Raw genomic sequence first — 24,653 nt, forward strand, 5'->3', positions numbered from 1 at the left:
GTACGTGTGAAGTAAAAATGACGAATGCACACATTTAAACCGAATTTTTACTACAGATTTCCTCTGTTCTTTTAACACGTGTGATGTCCGAACCAGTGGTTTAAGTTAAGTTTCATCTGGAAATTTTGACCAAGTTTATATCTGGCCCGGATGGGTTCGTCTAAGAAGCATAAAGACCGCGAAAAGGATGAGAAACGACACAAGCACAAACGCGACAGAGACAAGGACAGGGATCGCGACGAGCGTAGCAAAGAGAGTAGCCGGGACCACCGCGAGAAAAAGCGGCACAAGCACCGCCACCGGCGGTCTCGATCGCGGTCACCTAGGGACGAACGAGGAGGGGATGCTGACAAACGGGACCGACACGAGAGGAAGAAGAAACACAAGCGTGACAGACGAGACAGAAGTTCCAGCGATGAGGCAGGCCTTGTGCCCGACACTTTTGAGAATGAGGTGTTTCAGTTGGTCAAGGAAGAAATAGCTTGGGAATCGAAGAAAACTGCATCATCAACCGACGCTGGTGCTGCTGGTGAGCTATTTTTATTTTGACCAATTACTTTCAGTTCTGGAAGTACTACTACTACCATTTAACAGTCATCAGTGAAACAGCTATATAGCAAGGGTGTTGGTCACTTCGCCCCATTTCCACTTCGCCCCATGCCACTTCACCCCTAACCACTTTGCCCCACCGATTACCGTTCATACTGTTCTTTAGTAACAGAAGTATAGACTTAAATGCAACAATAAAAACATTGACATTTGAGTAACCAAATAACGGTCAGAGAGTCCAACTTGCAAAGGCCAAAACAATGCCTCAGAATTTCCTGACCCTAATTTTTCGGCGAAGCCCTAAAATTTTTATAGGCAACTTAGAGAAAACAAATTTTAAAAATGTAAGAACGACAAATAAATAAATCGTGTTTCTTTTCTGTCTTCACAAACACCACAGAGCAACCTTTTTCTCATTATAATGCTTTTGTTTACATGTTTTCCCAGTTACCATGGTTGTATTTGCAACATGCGAAAAGCAACCTCTGTTAATTTCACGAGTTCTCTTTGTGTTTTGCTGTCGCTGTGGTAAAAACACGTGCGCAAAGTGCTGGTTCCCGCCTCGTCGCACCCATGCAAAAGAATGTGTGATGAAGTGTGGCAACTAGTCTATTCATCCCACGGGGATCATACGTGTACATGTACGTGACCTCACGTATCAAAAAACATCGATGTAGCAAAATTTTTTCAAGTTAATTCTCAGAATAAGAGTCTTGTCTATGTGTGTATTTTCTGTGCTCATGAGTTTAATTTTAGGTTGTTTTGCTCGTACCTGAAGCAAAAAATGGCCCCAGGCATCAGGTTGAATGTACTTTCCAAACCTACATGCTATTAAAAACATAAGAGGTTGTCTTTGCATGGTCATGTTGCTGTCATTGTCAGTGCTGCTCACCACGGTGCTCATGACATCAGGAAATACATGTACATGTGTACATACATGTGTAACGTTAGGCCATGGAGGCCTAATAGTGAATACATTTGCTTTTTGGCAATGCCTCAGGGTGTTGTTGCCATGTCCCGTCTTAATTACTGTTTGTTGAGTGTATACATGTATGTGCTTGTAGTTTGGTTTTATTCTTACCTGAAATATAAGAAATGAAATGAAATTAGAGTTTCAACTATTACACGTACACGTGCAATGTACATGTAGCTGAAATCCTGACTCAGTGGGGATGCATTATAATTCTATCTATGCTAAACACACGCTGAAGTGGAACACTCAAACCTGGTGCAGATAAGACTATTGCTTCCGTGTTGCTCAGTGAATGATACTTTGTGTGGTGCTACTTCCAAAACTTGTGAACTCGTTCTATTTAACGGCATCATGTGAAGTTGTCTTTGTACAAAACATGCCTTGTGCTCAGTGTTTCCTACCACTTTTCTGTTCCCCGTTAGTTCCCTTACTTCTTATAACCAATCCATTAAGTCATGTAAGTGCCAGTTCACATGACATGGCATTGCCCTAATGTTTCTCTAATTTGAAGTTTTCTGAAGCTGATGATGTCGCAAAAGGCAGGACATAACGTAACAGCATAACGTAATAGCATAAATGAACGCATGCGGCCACTTGCAATACTTCCAAAGGCTGTTTCTTACACGTATGCTGGAAATACTGCATTCCGCATTGACTAGTCTCCATTCAAGCATCAATTTCATTCTTTATCATGAAAATTTTAACATGGTGTCATGTTTACATCCATGTTTGGAAGACTGATGCTGAAGTCAGTTGGCGAGTGCATTCATGAGTGGTACCCACATGTACGTAGATGCACATTTTATTGTGGTCTCGACAAGTCTCAAGGGGGAGACCAGACACTTTGACATACGAGTCCGAGACCAAACCGTGACCAGCACTTTAAGACCGAGACCAACCCTCCAGAGACTGATACTTTGATACATGTAGGACCAGACCAAGACCGACACCGGAAAAAAGGTCTCCAGACCATCTTGAGACCGAGACCAGGTCTCAAGACCTACAACACTGAATTCTAATGGTAAAGTTTTCAATTTAAAAATTCACATTTTTATATAAGTCTTGTCTGAAGTTGTTTCAAACTTTCATCATTATTTGATTAAAAAAAAAGAACAAGTTGTGAGTAGAAAATCTTTTTTCTTGTCATTATGCACTATATGCATGAGTAAGTGCTGCCCTGCACAAACCTCAAATGGCATCTTGGCCAGCGATAGCAAATGAGCTAATATTATGAGCTATCGCTGGCCAAGATGCCAAGGTGTCAATACAGTTGCATAGCTATCACAGAGATCCAGGGATTTGACTATCAGTGCACAGGCTATGATTAGGTGAGCAGAGGCAGTAGTCAGTCTTACAGGGATTCGACTATCAGTGCACAGGCTATGATTAGGTGAGCAGTGGCAATAGTCAGTCTTATAGGGATTCGACTATCAGTGCACAGGCTATGATTAGGTGAGCAGTGGCAGTAGTCAGTCTTATAGGGATTCGACTATCAGTGCACAGGCTATGATTAGGTGAGCAGTGGCAATAGTCAGTCTTATAGGGATTCAACTATCAGTGCACAGGCTATGATGAGGTGAGCAGTGGCAGTAGTCAGTCTTACAGGGATCTGACTATCAGTGCACAGGCTATGATTAGGTGAGCAGTGGCAATAGTCAGTCTTATAGGGATTCGACTATCAGTGCACAGGCTATGATTAGGTGAGCAGTGGCAATAGTCAGTCTTATAGGGATTCGACTATCAGTGCACAGGCTATGATTAGGTGAGCAGTGGCAATAGTCAGTCTTACAGGGATCTGACTATCAGTGCACAGGCTATGATTAGGTGAGCAGTGGCAATAGTCAGTCTTACAGGGATCTGACTATCAGTGCACAGGCTATGATTAGGTGAGCAGTGGCAATAGTCAGTCTCATAGGGATTCGACTATCAGTGCACAGGCTATGATTAGGTGAGCAGTGGCAATAGTCAGTCTTATAGGGATCTGACTATCAGTGCACAGGCTATGATTAGGTGAGCAGTGGCAATAGTCAGTCTTACAGGGATCTGACTATCAGTGCACAGGCTATGATTAGGTGAGCAGTGGCAGTAGTCAGTCTTATAGGGATTCGACTATCAGTGCACAGGCTATGATTAGCTGAGCAGTGGCAATAGTCAGTCTTATAGGGATTCGACTATCAGTGCACAGGCTATGATTAGCTGAGCAGTGGCAATAGTCAATCTTACAGGGATCTGACTATCAGTGCACAGGCTATGATTAGCTGAGCAGTGGCAGTAGTCAGTCTTACAGGGATCTGACTATCAGTGCACAGGCTATGATTAGGTGAGCAGTGGCAATAGTCAGTCTTACAGGGATCTGACTATCAGTGCACAGGCTATGATTAGGTGAGCAGTGGCAATAGTCAGTCTTACAGGGATTCGACTATCGGTGCACAGGCTATGATTAGGTGAGCAGTGGCAGTAGTCAGTCTTATAGGGATCTGACTATCAGTGCACAGGCTATGATTAGGTGAGTAGTGGCAGTAGTCAGTCTTATAGGGATTCGACTATCAGTGCACAGGCTATGATTAGCTGAGCAGTGGCAATAGTCAGTCTTATAGGGATTCGACTATCAGTGTACAGGCTATGATTAGGTGAGCAGTGGCAATAGTCAGTCTTACAGGGATTCGACTATCAGTGCACAGGCTATGATTAGGTGAGCAGTGGCAATAGTCAATCTTACAGGGATCTGACTATCAGTGCACAGGCTAGTATGATTATGTGAGCAGTGGCAGTAGTCAGTCTTACAGTTACAGGCTGCTGTTTACAACTTGTCTGATCACAATCAATGACAATGTTTGTGTGCCTGGTGCCTAGGACAAAGTGCACTGGTGAGCAACCACTAATTAGAAAGTTTGGCTGTCTGTTTATACTTACATGTATTTATGACTGTTTGGACAGCAGCTACTTTCATATTGGATAAACAAAGCTTCAAATTAAAGTTAAGGGCACCTGTATTTACAGGTACTGTACAGGAATTTTGAGTAACAGAGTCATTCTCTTGACAGATATGAAGGGCGATTTCGAGGAACAGTTTCAAGTCATCCAGTTTCGATGTCATGAGGGTTAACTGTGTATGGAGAATATTCAATATGTAGGCTATACATGTATATCTACATGTAATATACTCGATATTAAGTTTCTGCTATGGCAATTATCAAAACCTCTGTCAATGGAACACCCTAGTTGTAATACTAGCTTCAAACAGGGCCAGTGTACCAGTGGATTTCCTTTGTCTTCTGGTCTTATGCCCCAAAGCTCAAAAAACCTGCACAGGTCCATTTTCTGTGGGAAAAATGGTATCACTCACCCAAGCAGTTGATTAATTGATATGTCAAAACTGCAACTCCCTGAGGTTTCCCTTTCATGAAATGTTAGGCTCTGTATCATCATCCCAACACTGCCATTCATTATCACACCATTCACCGCCTATTGTACGTGTACCTGTGATCATCAATTCCACATATGGATACATGCAAATTGGTTTTAAATTTCATTAAATTTTTTTTATCTGCAACAGGTGGAAATGTAAAGGCAGAAAAAGATGCAGTTTCCGTTGGGGACGCTACTGGTGGGGGCGGTCATGTTGAGTCCCTCAGCATTGGAGAAACAAAGTGAGTTACCTCAAAAATTCAATTGCTACAGGTTCCAGTTGATCATGCTGGGGGGTGTCAGTGCAGTCAACCTGAAAGTACACTCTGAAGCTTGGAAAGAAGTATCCTCCTACTGTCAACAACTCTCAGATCCTCTAAAAATATTATACAAGAACAGGGGCTCACATTCCGTCCAAAGACAATTTCTTTTTTACAAATAGCGGGAGCTGCCTTTCTTTCTTTCCGTGATTGGTTGCATGCAATAAAATGGGTCCAGTTGGGCTCTAGATACGACATTGCTATTTTTGCCATTCTTTGTTCAAAATTTATCTTTGGCAGCAGAAAGCATTTTTGGCAAGTTTGACTGGCTTTTTGTACCCTGCAGATTGCCCATTTGAGCTGATGTTGCCCCAGACACCATGCTGGCATCAAGGACCAATTGCTCTGTCAATTTTGCCTGGTGCCCGTGAGTTTGTTCACAGGTTACCTCAGAAAAATCAATCAGTGGTCCAGAAATGGCTGATGCCTGAATGTGTCAAATGCATATGGTGATTTGGACGTATTGTTTCAATCTCATTGACAGCAAAATTCGAGCCAAGCTCGGACTACCCCCCTTGAAGGTGGAAGGAAACACCAGCCAGCCAGCCGGGGAAGGCGGGGATGCAGCAAAGAAAGAGGGAGGAGACGTCCACAAGCCAGCCACCAACCTTGGGGAGAAGAGGAAAGCAGAGGAGATGAAGGCCAAGCTGGCTCTCATCAAGGAAAAACGCAAGATCAACCAGAAGCTGCAGTGAGGATTGTTGCATTGTTTGGTCCACTCTGAAGACTAGATTGGGTGGAATTTTGGAGTTAGGATAGAATGGGTGCATAGGGCTAGCTGCAGGAAGGGGTAAATAGTAAGTAGTGATTTCTCAGGAGGTTGGAGGTGGGTTGGATGGATCAAATCCAATCAGGCTTAACAAGGTTGGTGGGTTAAGCTTTAGATTAAAGCTGTGACTCTGAACGCAGTACTTGAATACCCGACTAATGATGTCAAGAATTAGTCCCAAATTATGTTATTACATGTAGTCGCCTGTTACCACCTAGATACAAATTATTTTGTACCTGTTCAGATAAACAAAAGGAAGGGTCTTACAAGGTTTTTCCGGGGAAATTCTGAATTTGGACAGAAAAGAAAAGATTTCATGTGTACATAGATACACATAGGTTGTCAGTGAACATTTTGGGTAATTAACAGTTTGAATGCTCGTTCACATGCTCTGTCTGCTTGTCTTTGAATTTTGGGGTTATGGGTAGCTGAATTAAGTGTGCCTAGACGAAGATGGGGTAGGATTAGTAGAATGCAAGAAGGTTCTTACCAAACTAATTTCCCACTGAGTTCAGGCTGGTTAATAGTCAGTGGTACATGGTGAACACCTTACAGTGATGGTTGCAGGATGCTACAGCCTTATGAGGCAGTTCATTGTCTTTGCACAATGCAGGTTGGTAACCCTCTCATAGTTGAACTATTTAAACGCTGTGGCAATGTTGCTAGTTTTTTCAGTGACTAGTCGCCAGCGTCTCAACAGCAGCTACAAACCACATTGGAGACAATCAAGCATCCATTTTTTTTTTCAGTCACACAGTGGACTTTAAACACGGTCTTTAAAATCAATTGGTTCACATGTGTTCCTGCCACCAGGAAAGTCAAGAAGTTAGCGGACCAAGAAGATGATCTGGACGACGTGACGGCCTGGGTGGAGCGGAGCCGGAAGAACCAATTGGAAAGGGACATGGCAGCCAAGCGAGCTCGGATGTTGGAGGAGATGGATGAAGAGTTTGGGATCGGCGCCCTGGTGGAGAACGAGTTTGCCCCCAAGAAAGACGATGTGGGTGAAGCTATATTTTGTTGTCGCATTTTCAGTCCCCTGGTCTGGAGGGTTCATATTCATCAACCTCTCATCCGCATTTTTTGGGGATGTTTTTCCTGGTAGCACCAACTCTGACCACGTACATACACTACAGCCAGTGGTGTGCAGAATAATTGTACAGCCTGTGAAGGCCATGAAAAAGTTGAATCCCATCCAAACTTTCAAAGAATTTGTTCAAATTTCTCTGCTGATGCAGTAAGCACTGTTGGAGATGATATTTTTGCACACATGGGCTGCCTGCCAGCTTGCGGCCTAGACTAGGCTGCACTGAGACTCAGCTCGGCATCTAGTGACTGATTTCATTATTTACATGTTGCTGTATTAGCCGCCCAGAGTATAAGCCACAAGGAAATCTTTTGGCGTGAGAATCAACGTATAAGCGGCGACCCTATATTCCATAAATTGTGGTGCATGTACTGTCTCATGCAGGGTTTCAGACATACTCCCTTTGTTCAAAGAGCATGTCTTCCTTGCTCGAGAAGAGGGTCTCTTTTTTTCCATTTTTGAGACAATGCAGAGTTTTTCACTCTGTTCCAAAATAAGTAACAGAATTACTTTGTACATTTAGCAAATATAGAAAATATATGATTTGCTCTCAAAGGAAACATGTTTTCGTTAAATGTGTGTTGAAACTTTTCCACGTTTAACCATTCAGGTTTACAGCTCCAAAGACATCCATGACTTGAAGGTCTTACATTCAGTCAGCGCCTTCAAAGAAGGCAAAAATGTCATCCTAACTCTAAAAGATGCAGGTAAGCTTCTGTCTCCTCCGAAACCCTTTATCTCCCATTAACGTTGATTGCTTCTTCGTACTCAACACTCAATTTTTTTCAGTGGTAGGTAAAAATGTGGCAGACTGTCAGTCCAAAAGTAGAAGAATAATTTACTTAGTACACTGTATTAACAAAATGTCACACAGCTATCAAAACAACAGATGATCAATGCTATTACCAAATACTAAATGAAAATAAAACCTGCTTTTAAGTGTAATGGGGCAAGTGTGCTTTCTTGGTTAAAACCTGACACCAAAAAAGGGTGACATTTCTGCAAACTTGGCTGTCCATAGGAAGATTGCTCAAAATGAGGGAGTCTGTAGGAACTCTGGTGATCCTATTGTTCCCAACTGGGAACAATAAGGTCTTTCAAGTTGAGCAAGCATAGCATTGTTGACCCTAATTTTGCCAAATCCTCCCCACATCTTCCTTGAGTAAGTAGAAGATTTCAAAGGATCAAGGCTGTATAGAAGAATTTTCTTGCTTATATTTTGAAGGCTGCATGCATTGTGTTTCTAGCCATACCTTCCATTCAGCCATGCATAAAGGCAGGTCTACATTAAAGAGTACCAAAGTATGACATTATGAACCAAGAGGTGTAGTGCAACCGATTGGAGTTTATGCGCATGTTGGTTCGTTCGCTGGTTCTCACTCTGATATCTTTTAACACGTAAAATGCTCGTGACATATTCACTTCGGCACTTTATACAAAGACTATAATTCAAGAAGCAGTGGTGGAGGCACAATGCTCGTGGACAGGTGGCATGCCCGTTACATGCCCCTTTCATCAATAGGGTGCTGTGAATTACCAAATGTACACACGTGTCAAGCAGTTACTACCAAAGGATTCTGAATGATTGAGGCAGCGCTCACTTTTCTAAGGAACACATTTTAAAAAAACTAGGAGTTTAGAGGATCGAGACATCCAGTTTTTAATGGAGACAGTTGGAGGATTTTGCAGTCCTGAATGAGAAAAAGCAAAATGACCTCTGGGTGTTATGGTAAATTCTGAGACTTTTCCCTGTTCTTGCTTCTGGATGACAGATGTCCTGGCAGAGGATGAAGACGAGTTGATGAACGTCAACATTTTGGACGATGAGAAGGCAGCCAAGAATGTGGAACTCAGGAAGAAGAAAAAAGACTACAGGCCTTATGAGGATGACACCTTCGATGAATACGGGATGGTACGTATGTCTAGAAATACCTGTATTTGATTTCTTATAAGATACTGCCTCTTACGTTTGCAGTAAGGCTAAAAAGAATTACCTAGGTACATATTGGTTCTGAAAGTGTGGACAAATGTTAAAACAGTTTAAAATGGTTTTAATGTGGGCCTTGCATACACTGCATATATATACTGTTACAAGCAATTACAATGCATGACGCATTTCTTCCCAGTCAAATCATGATTGAAACAATTGAAAATTTCTTGATCTGTCCTCTGGCTTCCCCTGACTACCACCAGCCTATTGAAAAGGTACATGCAAATAATACCATATGATATATTGTAGGATTGTTGCTACTTTAGAAAATGGACTATTATCATGCCTTCGTTACACAAATGTTGAAGTATATTTCATTTGCCCTTGTCAGAATATACATGTATTGCTTTGCAATGGAGGTTAAGGACGGATTCAACATAAATCGTGTGTGGCCATTTTGCAGTTGAAGCAACGCGACGTCTTGACCAAGTATGATGAGGAGATCGAGGGCCCCAAAGTGGAATCCTTTCGGCTCGGTGGCTCAATCTCGGCCTATGACGATGAGGAAAAGCGACTGGAGAGAATACGAGAAAGCCTGAAAGCTCAGGCGGTAAGGGTTGCTTGTTTTAACCACTTGCCTACATTCCATGGGGCCCAGACTCAAGCTGTGCTTCCTGAATTGACCTGTGTCTGCTTGTAAATTTACACCTTTTGCAGTAAATACATTTTTTCTGTTCCCTTCTTTGACTCTTCTTTGCATTTTCATTGCACTGTTAGTTTGTACAGTGAACTTTAAATGTAAACAAATTCAAAGATAAGTGAATGGCTTTGAAACATGGAGTAAATTTTGTTATAGAATCCCCCAGAGCTCTGGCATCTAAGAAATTTTTTTAAAAGTAAGTTTGAGCAATGATGGCATTTACCCAGTTTTGTGAAACAGATGTTTGGTTGTACTACGCCAAATGATACACATGTAGTATGATTTGAAGTGCACATAAGCATACACGGCTGCCTCCATACACATGAACTTCTATTTATCCTGGCAGTCTAGTATGCCTTTGTGGGAGTTTTCATTATGAAAGGGACGACAGTGCCAACCCTCATGTGGGTAAAACAACTCTGACTGTTGCGTGTAAGTTGTAATGGCCTGTTGAATGTAGCAGTGGTGAAAGATAACTGCTCATTCAAATCTGATTGAGAACATTGGCATACTAAGATGGAAAGCTTGCGGTAAGCACCATGCAATATCTCTTTTTGAGTCTGTGTGGTTCTGATAAGAACCGGAGAGGCTCAACGTTTCGGACAGTGTGCTCTGTCTGTCGTCAGTGTCTCCTGACGACGGACAGAGCACACTGTCCGAAACGTTGAGCCTCTCCGGTTCTTATCAGAACCACACAGACTCAAAAAGAGATATTGCATGGTGCTTACCGCAAGCTTTCCATCTTAGTCGTCTGTCACCATGAATAGCTTGAAATCCCAACATTGGCATAGCTAAACAGAATGTCAGAAGTGCTACCATCAGATTCCTAAACAGGCTATCGATTCTTTGCTCATGCTTCAGGTCAGTCTGGACCTGAAGGCCCCGACCTTGGCCAGTGAGTATTACACGCCAGCCGAGATGGAAGCCTTCAAGAAACCCAAGAAGAAGAGGGTCAAGAGGAAGATCAAGAAGAAGTTTACCGTGGACGACCTGACACCGGACGAGATTAATGCGTCTGATGACCACGGCTCTAGGTCTGTTATCCTGACATTTGACACTTGAGTGAATGACTTGACGCGTTGGATGACAAAGGCTCTAGGTCTGTCATCTTGACATTTGACACTTGAGTGAATGACTTGATGCGTCTGATGACCAAGGCTCTAGGTCTGTCGTCCTGACATTTGACACTTGAGTGAATGACTTGATGCGTCTGATGACCACGGCTCTAGGTCTGTCATCCTGACATTTGACACTTGAGTCAATGACTTGACGCGTCAGATGACCAAGGCTCTAGGTCTGTCATCCTGACATTGGACACTTGAGTGAATGACTTGATGCGTCTGATGACCAAGGCTCTAGGTCTGTCATCCTGACATTGGACACTTGAGTGAATGACTTGACGCGTCTGATGACCACAGCTGTAGGTCTGTCATCCTGACATTTGACACTTGAGTCAATGACTTGACGCGTCGGATGACCACAGCTGTAGGTCAGTCATCCTGACATTGGACACTTGAGTCAATGACTTGACGCGTCAGATGACCACAGCTGTAGGTCTGTCATCCTGGCATTTGACACTTGAGTCAATGACTTGATGCATCGGATGACCACGGCTGTAGGTCTGTCATCCTGACATTTGACACTTGAGTGAATGACTTGACGCGTCGGATGACCCAGGCTCTAGGTCTGTCATCCTGACATTTGACACTTGAGTGAATGACTTGACGCGTCGGATGACCACAGCTGTAGGTCTGTCATCCTGACATTGGACACTTGAGTCAATGACTTGACGCGTCAGATGACCACAGCTGTAGGTCTGTCATCCTGGCATTTGACACTTGAGTCAATGACTTGATGCATCGGATGACCACGGCTGTAGGTCTGTCATCCTGACATTTGACACTTGAGTGAATGACTTGACGCGTCGGATGACCAAGGCTCTAGGTCTGTCATCCTGACATTGGACACTTGAGTCAATGACTTGACGCTTCGGATGACCACAGCTGTAGGTCTGTCATCCTGACATTTGACACTTGAGTCAATGACTTGACGCGTCGGATGACCAAGGCTCTAGGTCTGTCATCCTGACATTGGACACTTGAGTCAATGACTTGACGCGTCGGATGACCACAGCTGTAGGTCTGTCATCCTGACATTTGACACTTGAGTCAATGACTTGACGCGTCGGATGACCAAGGCTCTAGGTCTGTCATCCTGACATTGGACACTTGAGTCAATGACTTGACGCGTCGGATGACCACAGCTGTAGGTCTGTCATCTTGATATTTGACACTTGAGTGAATGACTTGACGCGTCAGATGACCACGGCTCTAGGTCTGTCACCTTGACATTTGACACTTGAGTGAATGACGTTACAGAATGCGCTTGGTTGTTTAAAGCTGTTACAAACTGCAACTCCGGCATTGTTTGGAATTTCCTTAATTTTTACAAGTAATACATTTCAGCAATAATTATTTTACTTACAGGAGACATAAACATCAGGAAGACATTTTAATGTTTTCTTATGTTTCTAATGCAGGGGAAGAAGGAGGCAGCGTCCAGCGGAAGATTCCATTATGGATAATGGGGAGACAGTTTTGACAGAGGGACAAGGAGATGAAGAGCCTATGGATATGGACGTGGACCTACCAGATATAGAACAGTGTAAGGAATTTCATCTTTAACTGTCCTAGTGTTTTTGCCTTGTAGTGAACGTGGAGAAGATGCAGTCATGTTGTAGATGTCCTCTGTGTGCCCAGAGCAAAGACCGCTAGACAAAGATGTCTTATAGTTGCATAGGCAGCAGAAATTTTCAAAGCTACTCGCTCAGCGGGTCTGGAAATTACACACATATAAAAACTGTGTTTTCTCAAAATTAAGTCACGTGTAAGGCTAGTTCCTCAATTATCGTCATCCCATCTTATCTGTTATCATTGAGTGCATTTAGAAAGGAATCTGTTTTCTGGACAGTTAACAGTTGTTTTGTCCTGTGTTTTGGGTTTTTTGTTTAGCTGAAATCATGGGGCCAGATGAAGATGACGAATTATACGGCGGCCCGCCGGTCGAAGATGAAGCAGAACAAGAACTACAGATGGTTTTGTCCAAGGCACGTAAACTCAAACAGAAGAAGAGCAAGACGCAGGCCAAAGTGGAAGAGAAGGTGAGAACTGAGCATGACAAGACAAGAACAGAACCAAAAGTGAAAAGGAAAATTGTCTTCATCCTATCCATGTATAAATAGCAGCACCAATAATGTATAAAGTGTACATCACTTGATGGAATTAAGTTGGTTGGTTCAACACATTGTCAAATTGTAAGGATATTTGGCCATGGGGTTTGGGTTTGAATCCCTGTTTGCCCCGAGTGGGCACAAATGTTCCTAGCTATGGAGGCTCCTTTGGTAGGCCATGATATGTACAGGTTACGGTCCCCACCAACATGGCTCTTTTCAACCGATGAAGGGGTGCTTCTGCTGAAGGCAGATTGTTTGGTCCGGATTTGAACCCTGTGACGGGGCATACATTGTGACCTTTAACAAGTCACTTTGTACTTGCCTTTCTCCAACCAGAAATGCTATAAATGGGTGCCTGTGGGTCAGAGAGGGTTACATGGGGTTGATGAATTTGGTAGCACTAGAAATGGTTGCATCAATGGTTGTATACACCGTAGGGAGTTGAGATGATTCATAGAAATGTTTCTGAGACCAGTAAGCATGGATAGTATGGTGTTACCGGTAACTGCAATAAGAGTCCATCGGTACTGAAATATGCCACATAAATGTGTCTTATTGTTAAATTTCCTACCTTAGACATCAGCAGAGAGTTTGTTGTTTAGCCTACATCATCTATGTGCAATTTCCATAGGGGTAACTTGTCTTGCATAACGGACATGTACATCCAAATTACACATGAACATATGTGCAAACACTCCCTCGTGGAAGATTTTGTATACAAAAACTTTTCTCTTGTTTGAATCAGACACCTCTTAAATTACACTGTATCCAAGGAGAGGTTGATTAATTTAAATGAATATTGACAGTTTATTTGTGAAACTGGCCTTCCTAGGTGATCTGTTGAGAATTATTTATGCTTTGGTACCATTAAAGTATTCCAGTCCAGGTCCGAATTTGTCAGGGGTTTTACTCCCTCCCCCTTCCAAAATAAGAAGAAGAGAAAAAATTACATCGACCTTTACCCGTATTATACCTGTTTCAGATTGCCAAGGAGGTGTCCAAGATCAAACAGGAACCTGCGGACACAGACTCAACAGCACCCTCAGAGTTGCCCCTCCTAGACCCGTCAGGGCCCACAGCCTGCAAAGGGATCAATATCACACTGAATTCAACATCCGAGTTCTGCCGCACGCTCGGGGAGATCCCTACCTACGGTGAGCTTCATTTGTCATTGCCTTGAGGGAATCCTTTTAGTGTTTGTGGAGACTGACTACAAATCATTGCCAGCAAGTCCAGAGCATTATTGACTTGCAGCAGATGGTGTTAGTGGCTACTTACAATGTGTGACCGTCTCTAGAAAAATGGGTATTAAGTCACCAGATTCAGGTTACGAGTTTTGATTTGGCTGGATTCTGTACATTCAATCAGAAATCATCCCTTTTAACAGATTACATTTGATACGATAGATTCAGAGAACAAGATAAAAACAGCTTCACCACGAATAAGACCTATTGCTATCTTTGTCTCTGAGTAGATATAGGTGCACTACAGCCACAGTAATCTGCCAACAGTATCTGCCACATCCATCTTATCATTAAGGAGGGGGTGAATTGTGCATGGAATAAAACACATCAACAAAACCAGGCCATGCCAAACTAACTTCCATTTGGCTGAGTTTACATCCCAATATATTCCAAATCAGATAATTGTAATCACATGACCATTTGATCTCATTTGATAAAGCTATGATTGTTCTGTAAGTGGTTTAGGAAGCTAGTAGCCTTTTACCCTGCTAGAATGAATTATTCTAGTCAAATTTATGTGAAGAAAAAGGTCCAAGCAGCAAAAAAGACTTGAAAATTACCAGAAGTGCCTGAACTCAAATGCAAGGGGACAAAAGTTGTGCATGAAAGAAGTCTTCTTTTGGCGTGATCTGCTGATACATCCTTGCTCATCTTGTGCCTTTTTGTTGGCCTTGCAGGCTTGGCGGGCAATCGGGAGGAGGATGAGGAAGAGCTTCTTGACTTTGAGAGGGACGCACTGGAGATGGAAAACCTTGGAGGTGATGCTGGGAAAGAGGGCTGGAGCACCGTCAACCTGGAGCAGGAGGGGATCACCTATACTGGGGTCTGTCGATAAAGCTGTGGTCTCTATTTTGTTTTTTTATTCATCAACCTTCCCTCCCAAATCCTTCAAAATCCACTCAACTGTTTTGTGTGGTGGAGAAAGATAGAGCCCAGTCACAGTTACTTTTGGGACTGAATGCCACATAGCTTCATAGCACAAAAAATTTGCCATCGGTTTCATGCACAAAGGAAGCGTTTTGAGGAAGCAGGACTGTTCCGAACATTAGAACAATTTCAGGCATCCTATATGGTCTGGTCAGGAAAAGTTCTAGATAAAGCAGTCGATATTTTGTTTATCAAGATGTTTTTTTTTTTTTGCGTTGGTTAATTATATATAACGGGTTTGCCCTTACCCAACGTATCTTTATAAGCACTGTATGCTCAGTGCTTGTCCGAGAGCTTGCGAAAAAAACCTCACAAGCTTACTCGGGTGGGACTCGAACCCACGACCTCCTGCTTACTAGTGCAGATGTCTTAACCACTCGACCACCGAGCTTGCCGGGGTCGGCTGGTCGATATTTTGTTTAATAACACCTCTCCCACAGATTGTGTTTGATATAAGTGAAAACTAAATGATTTCGTCTAAAATACGAATAAGATACATCTGTGTGAAATAGAAATTTGTAGAAAATGAACTAAATCTTTCTCAAACTACCTCTTCACAAAATGTTTGAACCCAGCTCTATAGCAATAGCGCTTTGGAATGCTTGCAACGCACACGCCAGTATGCACGTGCATGCATTTCTGGTGTTTATGCACATAGTTCTTTGGTTGTTACAGGTAAAGTACTTAAGTTGCTGTGGCCCTGAAAAGATTTATTGCCAAAATGGCAAATGCCATATGACCAGCTCTCAGCCAATCAAGGTACAGCCTCTGTGGGTGAGTTGGTATAGTGAAAACTCTTTGTGAAGTACGTGTGAGCCCTCAACCATTATGCTGATTGTCTGACCCACTCATGCAGGATGTGGCAGGACCGGTTCTGGAGGAGGAGCCTACCGTCCAGACAGGCATCGCCGGTGCCCTGAATCTGGCCGTTAAGAAGGGTTACATAGAGACGGAGTTCATCAAGGCCCCCCTCAAGTCCAAGAAGGGGGAGGACTTGGAGGCCAAAAACTTCACTGTTGAGGACAAGAACTACAAGTGAGTGGAAATTTGTGTCAAGATGGAATTTTGCTCTATGCTTTCAGGCTCCTCTCCTCCCCTAAAAAAACTGAGGGAGCAGGATTTTTCCACCTTGTGCATTGGCTTTCACAAGCTTTTGCGTTGGATCGGAATCACCACCCAAACCAGGCAGAGCCTTGTGATTAGGACTCATAATTAATTTTCAGTCAGTTTCTGTCTGTAATACACCTGTCTTTACTTTGAAAAAGGAAAGAAAAGAGGGGAAAATTTACAATTGACATTTAAATGAGGCGGTTTAAACCATATCCTGCTGGGGAGCCCGTTTTCAGGTACCTGGGGGTGCTCGAAATCGGACAAAAGAGCTTGGGCCTTGTAACAAAAGACCGCACTCGGAACAAAAGACAGAGCTGCTGGAAATTGCCAGCATTTTTTCAGTTGTCAATAGCGTAGGAAATCTGTCATTGTTTTGAGAGATTATACCCCTGTATGTGGCATTCAGCACGAGCGGAATACCATTGGGGACAAAAGTGCTCCAGCGCTCAAGTAATGAGCAATACAATACCGCTGCATGCTAATCTGGCCCTAATTGAAAAGACCCAGAAGCGCACTGTGCCAGTTTCGGGAACAAAAGCATCTTATTTAACACCATACAATCTGGGCTCTTTTTACATGGTGGCAGGCCTGGCTGCAATAATCTGGCATCAATAGATTTTGTCTGTCCAATTGGAGTAGCCCCAAGACAAACACTCCATGGGGTTCAGGAAAAAAATGATACAAATTTTTTAGGATTGTTGAAAACCGAAGATATTGAAAAATCGCCCATATGTAGGTACTGCATTTTAAAAGCACCCGGCAGGAAATGGTTAAGGTTTGTATTTTTTATTCTCTTAGTTTCTGTCCCTAAACCACTTAAATTTTTTTATAGTTCAAAATTGATATGGAATTTTCCAGAACTTGTGGACACATGAGTGTATTTTTAAAATTATTAAAGGTCATTTATCTGTCAAAGAAGGAGCTTGAAAAATCTGTTAAGCCCACAGTTTCTGTTGAGAAAAATTCAGAATTTTGTTGTATTTCCCCCAGTGATATTGATGCTAAATACAACAAGCACGACCGGTACCGAGGGCCTCTGGCAGATTTCAAGGAAAAGGACAGCTACAAACCGGACGTCCAGCTGAAATATGTGGATGATAAGGGGCGGGAAATCAACCAGAAGGAGGTGAGCGACAGAATCAGGCTTGTACTGGCCACCAGTGTCATGGTGAAAACCATCTCAAGACTGGAAAAAGCATTCAGTCTGTCCTTCCTGGATGATATTGTTCCTTGTTTCTATTGAGTGCTACATGTAAAATTAAAGATGAGCAGTAAACAAGTCAGGTTTTGGCCCTAGATGGACTTAAACACTGCTGTGTTTATTGGATTGAGCTCAAAGTTATAAAGATGAAAATAGCTTTTTGCCTCGAGTTTTTGCCCTTTGTCACTTGTTAACTTGTCTGATATGCCCATTACAAGTCTAGAGTTATCTTAATGAGAGGTTCAAATCTCTTACATTCATTCCAGGATTTTTCAAAAGAAACTTTTCTTGTCTCTGTCCTAGGCATTCCGCATCCTGTCTCACCGTTTCCACGGCAAGGGATCAGGGAAGATGAAGACGGACAAACGGGCCAAGAAGCAGATGGAGATAGAGGTGGGTTTTCCTAAGGGTTACAAGTGTCTTTGAGCAGACCAGTGTAACATGGGTGGAAGAGCGCCCACTGTGGCTTCAGAAGTCCCAAGATTACATTGGTTAATTGTTTGAGAATTGTTGCCATGATGAGATCCACAAGTTATTGTACAGATTATGAATGGTTGCGAGTGTAATGGTTAGAACATTTTCACAAGGTGAAAGATGGAATGGATGATTGCATCTGCCAGTGAATGAAATTATTCTTTATGTTGCTGAAAAGAACCCTTACTTCACCTGACCCATGTTCCACCTGTCATGTGTGGAGATCCGTATTAAAGCACAAATAGTGCTCCATGCAAACAGTTGATCCAGTAACCTGTGGAATGGAATGTTCCATTGCTTGGGTCCTGGAACTAATAATTCATGATCAACAAGCCCCCAATAAGGGGGGGGTGTTGGCGGTCATAACCAAGAATTGGTTTGGTTGTATTTCATCCGACATTTTCTTTGGTAATTTTAATAAGGTAAGAATCACACCTGATGATGTAGTCCTCAAATCCTTGATGCAGTTCACCAAAGAGAAACAACTGAACCACTGCCAAAATGCAGTAAGAGAGATTTAGTCAAACACTGTACGAAGGAAGTATGATGGAAGCTTGAAGAGGATTTCTTTGCTAACTGCCACTTTGTGTCCCATCTTGCCATCAGGCCATGAAGAAGATGTCCTCCACGGATACTCCCCTGAACACGGTGGCCATGATGAAACAGAAACAACAGCAGACCCAATCCCCGTACATTTTACTCAGTGGTGGATCCAAGAGCCTCACAGCGTAAGTTTCGGTCCATCTTTGGGAGGGTCATTGGCCAAGGGTTACAATTCAAGTAGTATTGTGTTTCAAATCTAATGGGAAATTATTGGCAAGGTTGGGATTGTTCATGTGGACGATGCTTTTAGTATAGTGAAATTTAAATCCCACATCAGCATTTAATTTCTTTCTACTAAATTTCCTTGCACCTGAAATTTGCAATGAGGAAATCTAGTCCTCATCAGTAGGATGACCGAGATGTTGTAACCATTACCTTGCAAACATGTGATCCCAACACCATTTTGTAGATGCCAAGGAATTTATACTTCTGTTGCATGCCCCTTTTTGAGTACAAGAACTGGGTTATTCATAGTTTGTAGGCTTTGATGTAGTCTCTCTCCTTTACATGCCCCCTTTGACCACTGGTAGAATTACTTGAAGTAAGATTTGAAGCTTTGCATGGTGGAAGTTACATGAGATATAGGCTTGCGGGTACACAATGGAATCAATCTCTTTTGGAACAGGTGTGATTCTTAGAGTTTACACTAATCGGTTCTTATAAGAACCACACCTCTTCCAAAGAGATTGATTCCATGGTAGAATTACTTTAATAGATCAAAATTTAAAGAAAAAAATAAGAACAGAAACTAAGCTGCATGGACTGTTTCTTGTCTTTCTTCTTTGTCCGTTCATTTGTTTAGGAAGTTACAAAGAATACTCATTTAATTTTACTTTTGCTTAATATTAATTTGAAGTCATGTTTAGAAAGTGTTTGATTTTTTAAGGCATTTAAAATTTACATAATTTGCTCTTTTTGTTTATTTTCTTTGATGCCTCCATATCCACATTTAAGAATTATCTATTGTGTTTTGTTTACTGAGTGTTAACCACTTAGCGCCAGTTGACCCCATATGGCCCACATTTTTCTGATCCACACAACCGGGCAGCCTTAAGTGGGGACCAGACTGACTGCTGTGAGTCGCCATAGGCTGTAATCCTCCTATTGTGAAGTACAATGGCATGAAATATGCAGCGTTCGAGGTCAGCCTGGCCGACGAACGCGTCACCCAGCCCACCTATTTTTTGTCCTTCCTGGCAGGGCTGAGGGCAAACAAAGAAGCCGTTATGTAACACCACAATAAACATAACAATGGCTTTTTTTTAAGGTGCCCGGCCATGCTTCGTTGCCATCCGACTCTCATTACATAACATACATTTCTTCAGGTTTTTTTCCTATTAAAGTATGATGAATACAAATGTCAAAATCAAATCGGCAACCTGTAATTCCAGGGGATTTTTTTACCTGGCGTTAAGTGTTTAATGTTTGTAGTTTTCAGAGAGCAAAACTTAAATCTGCCTTTCCTTCTTTTCCTCTCCAGAAACACATTAGCAAAGTAGGACTGTTCCTCGGATGTGCAAGACCTCGATCTCATCCATACGTACTCAGCCATAGCAGGCCAACGTCGTGTGTCAAGGAATGGAGCCATTGAAAGTTCTGGCATTTGAGGATAGCATGAATTTCTGTCTGAACAATTCTCAAGCATTGATAATTGGTTCATCGTGTGCTGTACTGTCGTATGGCATTAACTCAGACAGGGTGAAATGTTAAAAACTGTAAGATAGCTTTTGTTACTTTTCAACATTGTTTTTACCCATCATGAAAATTATTTGAAGGGGAAATTCTGGGACAAAAGATTTGGAAGACGCATTTTCACTTTAAAATGAGTTTAAACTTGAAAGATTCAAACATATTTTTTAAATACAGTAGTTGTCCTTTGGATTTTAAAATATTTACAAAAATACATTCTCTCCAAAAAAAGTCATAAAAAAGGAATCCCAGTGTTGGTGTTTCATTATTATCAAAACAGGTCAAAATGATAGAGGTTCAGAACCAATTCCTGAATCCTTAGCACAGATAATTAACAGCAGTGTTTTTGCATTCAAGGTACATGACCGTGCAAGCAGACAAACAGCACTCTTAAAGTGGTGTGGTGTTCCCACACTCACTGGCGAGGTAGAACACTGATTCGTAAGGCCTAAGGTACATGTACTCTAAATATCGCCCCAACTGATGTGTGAACGTATATTGACTCCATACACAAGTACATATAACTGTTCAATGGTGACTAGGGGCAGTCTGATTGGCTTGAACACAGTTACTACACTACATCTGCCCACAGTCTGATTGGCTTGAACACAGTTACTACACTACATCTGCCCACGGTCTGATTTGCTTGAACACAGTTACTACACTACATCTGCCCACGGTCTGATTTGCTTGAACACAGTTACTACACTACATCTGCCCACAGTCTGATTGGCTTGAACACAGTTACTACACTACATCTGCCCACAGTCTGATTGGCTTGAACACAGTTACTACACTACATCTGCCCACGGTCTGATTGGCTTGAACACAGTTGCTACACTACATCTGCCCACGGTCTGATTGGCTTGAACACAGTTACTACACTACATCTGCCCACAGTCTGATTGGCTTGAACACAGTTACTACACTACATCTGCCCACAGTCTGATTGGCTTGAACACAGTTACTACACTACATCAGCCCACAGTCTGATTGGCTTGAACACAGTTACTACACTACATCTGCCCAGTCTGATTGGCTTGAACACAGTTGCTACACTACATCTGCCCACAGTCTGATTGGCTTGAACACAGTTACTACACTACATCTGCCCACAGTCTGATTGGCTTGAACACAGTTACTACACTACATCTGCCCACAGTCTGATTGGCTTGAACACAGTTACTACACTACATCTGCCCACAGTCTGATTGGCTTGAACACAGTTACTACACTACATCTGCCCACAGTCTGATTGGCTTGAACACAGTTACTACACTACATCTGCCCACAGTCTGATTGGCTTGAACACAGTTACTACACTACATCTGCCCACAGTCTGATTGGCTTGAACACAGTTACTACACTACATCTGCCCACAGTCTGATTGGCTTGAACACAGTTACTACACTACATCTGCCCACAGTCTGATTGGCTTGAACACAGTTGCTTCACTACAAAGTTTGTACCACAGCTTATGCTTATGCTCATTCTGATGAAAATTGACTATGTATACAGACCTGTCGCCAGCTTTGGGCATTAAGGGGGGCCACAGTACCAACTAGGGGGGCACATCACAAGAGCAATAAAGAATTTGAATGCTTGTAGTTTGTGCCAATGGGGGGGTCAACTGCACGCTGGGAAGGGAGGCAGGCCTGGCCCCCATTAGCAATGGGACTGTGTGTGTACAAACCATTGAGTGGTTCCAACTCACTGGGGCTCTTTTGAGTGGTCACACGATAGACCTCTGCACTGATGATGCCACACTTTATGTGAGTGCTTTCCTGTGGTGCTCTGTGGACTCTACACCCCCCATGGCTTTATAGGAAAGTCTACCTGTATTGTGATGTCAATACATAGGGCTACTGGAATGAGGCTTTGCATTCATGATAAGATACCAGACATGGAAGTTTACCAAAAATTTATGTATCCTTGGTTAGTGCACATTCCCACTCTGAACCCCCTGGAAAATTTCTTTTACTGCTTTCCCTTGCTTTCAGGCAAAATGAGCAAATCAATCATTCATGTGGTTTCAGTACTGTTCTTTGGCATTGTGGCTCAGTAGTTGAGAAAAGAGTTGCAAACTTTCTAATATTCTTTGACCAGTGTATATACTGTCAGTATTTTGATTACTTCTGGGGAATTGTTTTGGTTGCAAGTTGGTTGTTTTTGATTGGGAAGGAGAAGAAAATGAAAGAAACATCCCTGTTGAAGTGAATTTAGTTTGGATGCAAACCCTTCAATTATGCCAGTAATATTGCAATAATACTGCTTTTGAAGTGAAGGTAAAGCTTCAACAGATTTTCCAAATATGGAACATTTGTGATCAATTTGTACTTGTCTTATCTGTGGAAAGTTGTTCAATGCTTGACTGTGTACATTCATTTCCAATTGACATTGCCTGCACCTATAAAATGCAAACGGGAACAAGTACTGGTCATTTCACTCTGTTGAAGTGCGACCCACCATCCCAAAACCTGGCTGAAGTCGGCATTTGTGATGTGGACAATTCCTCTCCTTCAGCTTTTTTTTTCACACTGTAAAGTGATCTATGTTAAATCTAAATTCTGTCTGCAGTAAGCTTCTTACGGGTAGTGATAGCCATAAAACTCCTGTGAAAATCTCAACAGTGGGAGTTCCACTGTGTTAGGGTTATGAAGTAACCGACTTCAGCCTGGTTTGGGGATGGTGGGTCACAAATGTACAAAATCTTGTCATGGTGTATCATGATCATTCAATTCTTTATTTAGTAAAACAAAAAATGTTTTCATTATAGCCAATACCAGATGTGTTGCTGACCTACAATGTAGTGACAAAACACATGTATTATAAATAAAGTGTACAAAACACACCTTCCAAAATGTCCAGTTCTTTTTATTTTTGCTCTTCTTTGCTCACCATATGGCCAAGGTTAAAGCATAACAATATTAATTTCATGTAAGAACCCTAGAATTAAAGAAAGACAAGCACATATTTAGAGAGGGTAATATGGCAAATGTATCAAAGCAAAAACACAAATTATGTAAGTTTTGTCTCTAACAAACTTGGTTCTCCTTGTTACCATACATGGTTTTTGTGTGAAAGAATAATGCTGAATATTACGTTGATATATCCTTGTGATTAGCTATCGCACATTCATATATACATGTATACGTGCATTTTTAGCAAACTTTAATTTAAAAAGTTGAAATTTCTTAGGTCCAACAAGCTAAGGATCTGAAATGGGCCGATAACACTCAATGGATTTATAAGGCAGATTTCAAATGGTTACCAAGTTAAGTGATTCACCCAGTGGAAAATCGACAATGTATGAGAAAATGAATGGCACAGACTGAAGCTTAAATGCTAATTCCTTTCAGGTAAGAAAAGGCTGAGTGCTTTATGCTAGATCGTTCTAAGCTTGTATGAAATACATGTAACTGCCCTACTTACACAAGGCCCTATTACTCCCGTTACTGTACAGTCATTCCATGCTTGGTCTACACTTTGTGTTCCCCCCCGAAGAAATTGTTTCTCAATAGCTCAAGTAGTTCCTTAAATGCTGAAATTTCAATAGTTTGAAAATTGACAGTGCTGCCCTAGAAAGTCGGCTAGTTATTTCTGAAACATGAATATGACAGAATGCACACCTCTTGCATCTTATGACATAAAATGAAAAGACTTTGACGTTATTCCATAATCTTTTTTACCGTCCAATGAAAGAAGGTGACCAACTGCAACAACCTGGATTTACTCAAGGACGCAAGATATTTCTGATAAAATCTCAATCCATGACAGGAGACTTCAGTGTCTTCTCCACTCTGTGTTAAAGAACCAGGAAAACCCTGTTTAAACCAGCAAACATCAACCTTTTCTTCTCTTTGCCCTGACTTCAACAAGTCAAAGTTAAACTTTTCTTTCCTGTCCACATTCTGGTCTGTGCCAGTGATGTCAAGTCCATCAAAAGTCCTCACAAGTCATCCACAGTGGCATAAATAGGGGGAAATTTCTGAGGCAGCAGCCATATTTTAAATTGAACTGTAGCTTTTATGTTTGGAGAATGTACCCCTTCCCTCTATAGCTACAGCCATGGTCATCCAGTCTTGTGCTGTTCAAGCCAATCATTATGGAGACACTTTGACCACACTTGCAACTGGACCTACAAAAGGACTCCTGACAGACTCGACTGTGGCCCCCGCTTCACACCCGGTTCAGTTTAGTGACGAGAAGCACACGCAGCGTCTGGTCAAAGGACGTGCAGACACACACTCCCTCCCGGTCCGGACTCCAGTCGAAGCCACCAATGGGTTGCGTGGACAGCGCGGCATTCTGCAAAAGGTTCAACGATCCAATCACGCCCATGTCTACTCCATTGCCGTCGGTTACAACTCTCTTCTCTGGATAGGAACTGAGTTCAACAGAAGAAGGCAAGATCTGAGTTTGGTAAGATTTAAAAAT

At 42.2% G+C, this 24,653-nt stretch overlaps 2 protein-coding genes across 2 annotated transcripts in view; one reads left to right on the forward strand and one right to left on the reverse strand.

Annotated features, from left to right (window-relative positions):
- Positions 1–23,077, forward strand: sart1 (spliceosome associated factor 1, recruiter of U4/U6.U5 tri-snRNP). Its single transcript, XM_087136768.1, has 17 exons — positions 1–529; positions 5,079–5,172; positions 5,735–5,941; positions 6,833–7,019; positions 7,717–7,813; positions 8,879–9,018; positions 9,500–9,646; positions 10,598–10,770; positions 12,276–12,400; positions 12,748–12,896; positions 13,951–14,122; positions 14,890–15,035; positions 15,996–16,174; positions 17,240–17,375; positions 17,754–17,843; positions 18,531–18,652; positions 20,008–23,077. The coding sequence occupies exons 1-17, from the start codon at positions 151–153 to the stop codon at positions 20,024–20,026; spliced, it is 2,562 nt and encodes an 853-aa protein (XP_086992894.1). The 5' UTR covers positions 1–150; the 3' UTR covers positions 20,027–23,077.
- Positions 23,070–24,653, reverse strand: part of wdr92 (WD repeat domain 92) — a 7,569-nt gene continuing 5,985 nt past the window's right edge. Inside the window, exon 8 of the mRNA XM_022231961.2 lies at positions 23,070–24,603. Coding sequence (XP_022087653.2) covers positions 24,396–24,603 — 208 coding nt within the window. The 3' untranslated portion in view covers positions 23,070–24,395. The remainder of the gene's footprint in view (positions 24,604–24,653) is intronic.

The sequence above is a fragment of the Acanthaster planci genome, linkage group LG01 (assembly GCF_054643075.1).
Source record: "Acanthaster planci isolate LZ-2023a linkage group LG01, COTS_SCS, whole genome shotgun sequence".
Taxonomy (NCBI): domain Eukaryota; kingdom Metazoa; phylum Echinodermata; class Asteroidea; order Valvatida; family Acanthasteridae; genus Acanthaster; species Acanthaster planci.

Coding starts and splice junctions, on each gene's coding strand:
- sart1 (XM_087136768.1), top strand. CDS start 151: ATGGGTTCGTCTAAGAAGCATAAAGACCGCGAAAAGGATGAGAAACGA. Junction 5,942..6,832: donor AAGATCAACCAGAAGCTGCA/GTGAGGATTGTT, acceptor TCCTGCCACCAG/GAAAGTCAAGAAGTTAGCGG. Junction 15,036..15,995: donor AGGGGATCACCTATACTGGG/GTCTGTCGATAA, acceptor CCACTCATGCAG/GATGTGGCAGGACCGGTTCT.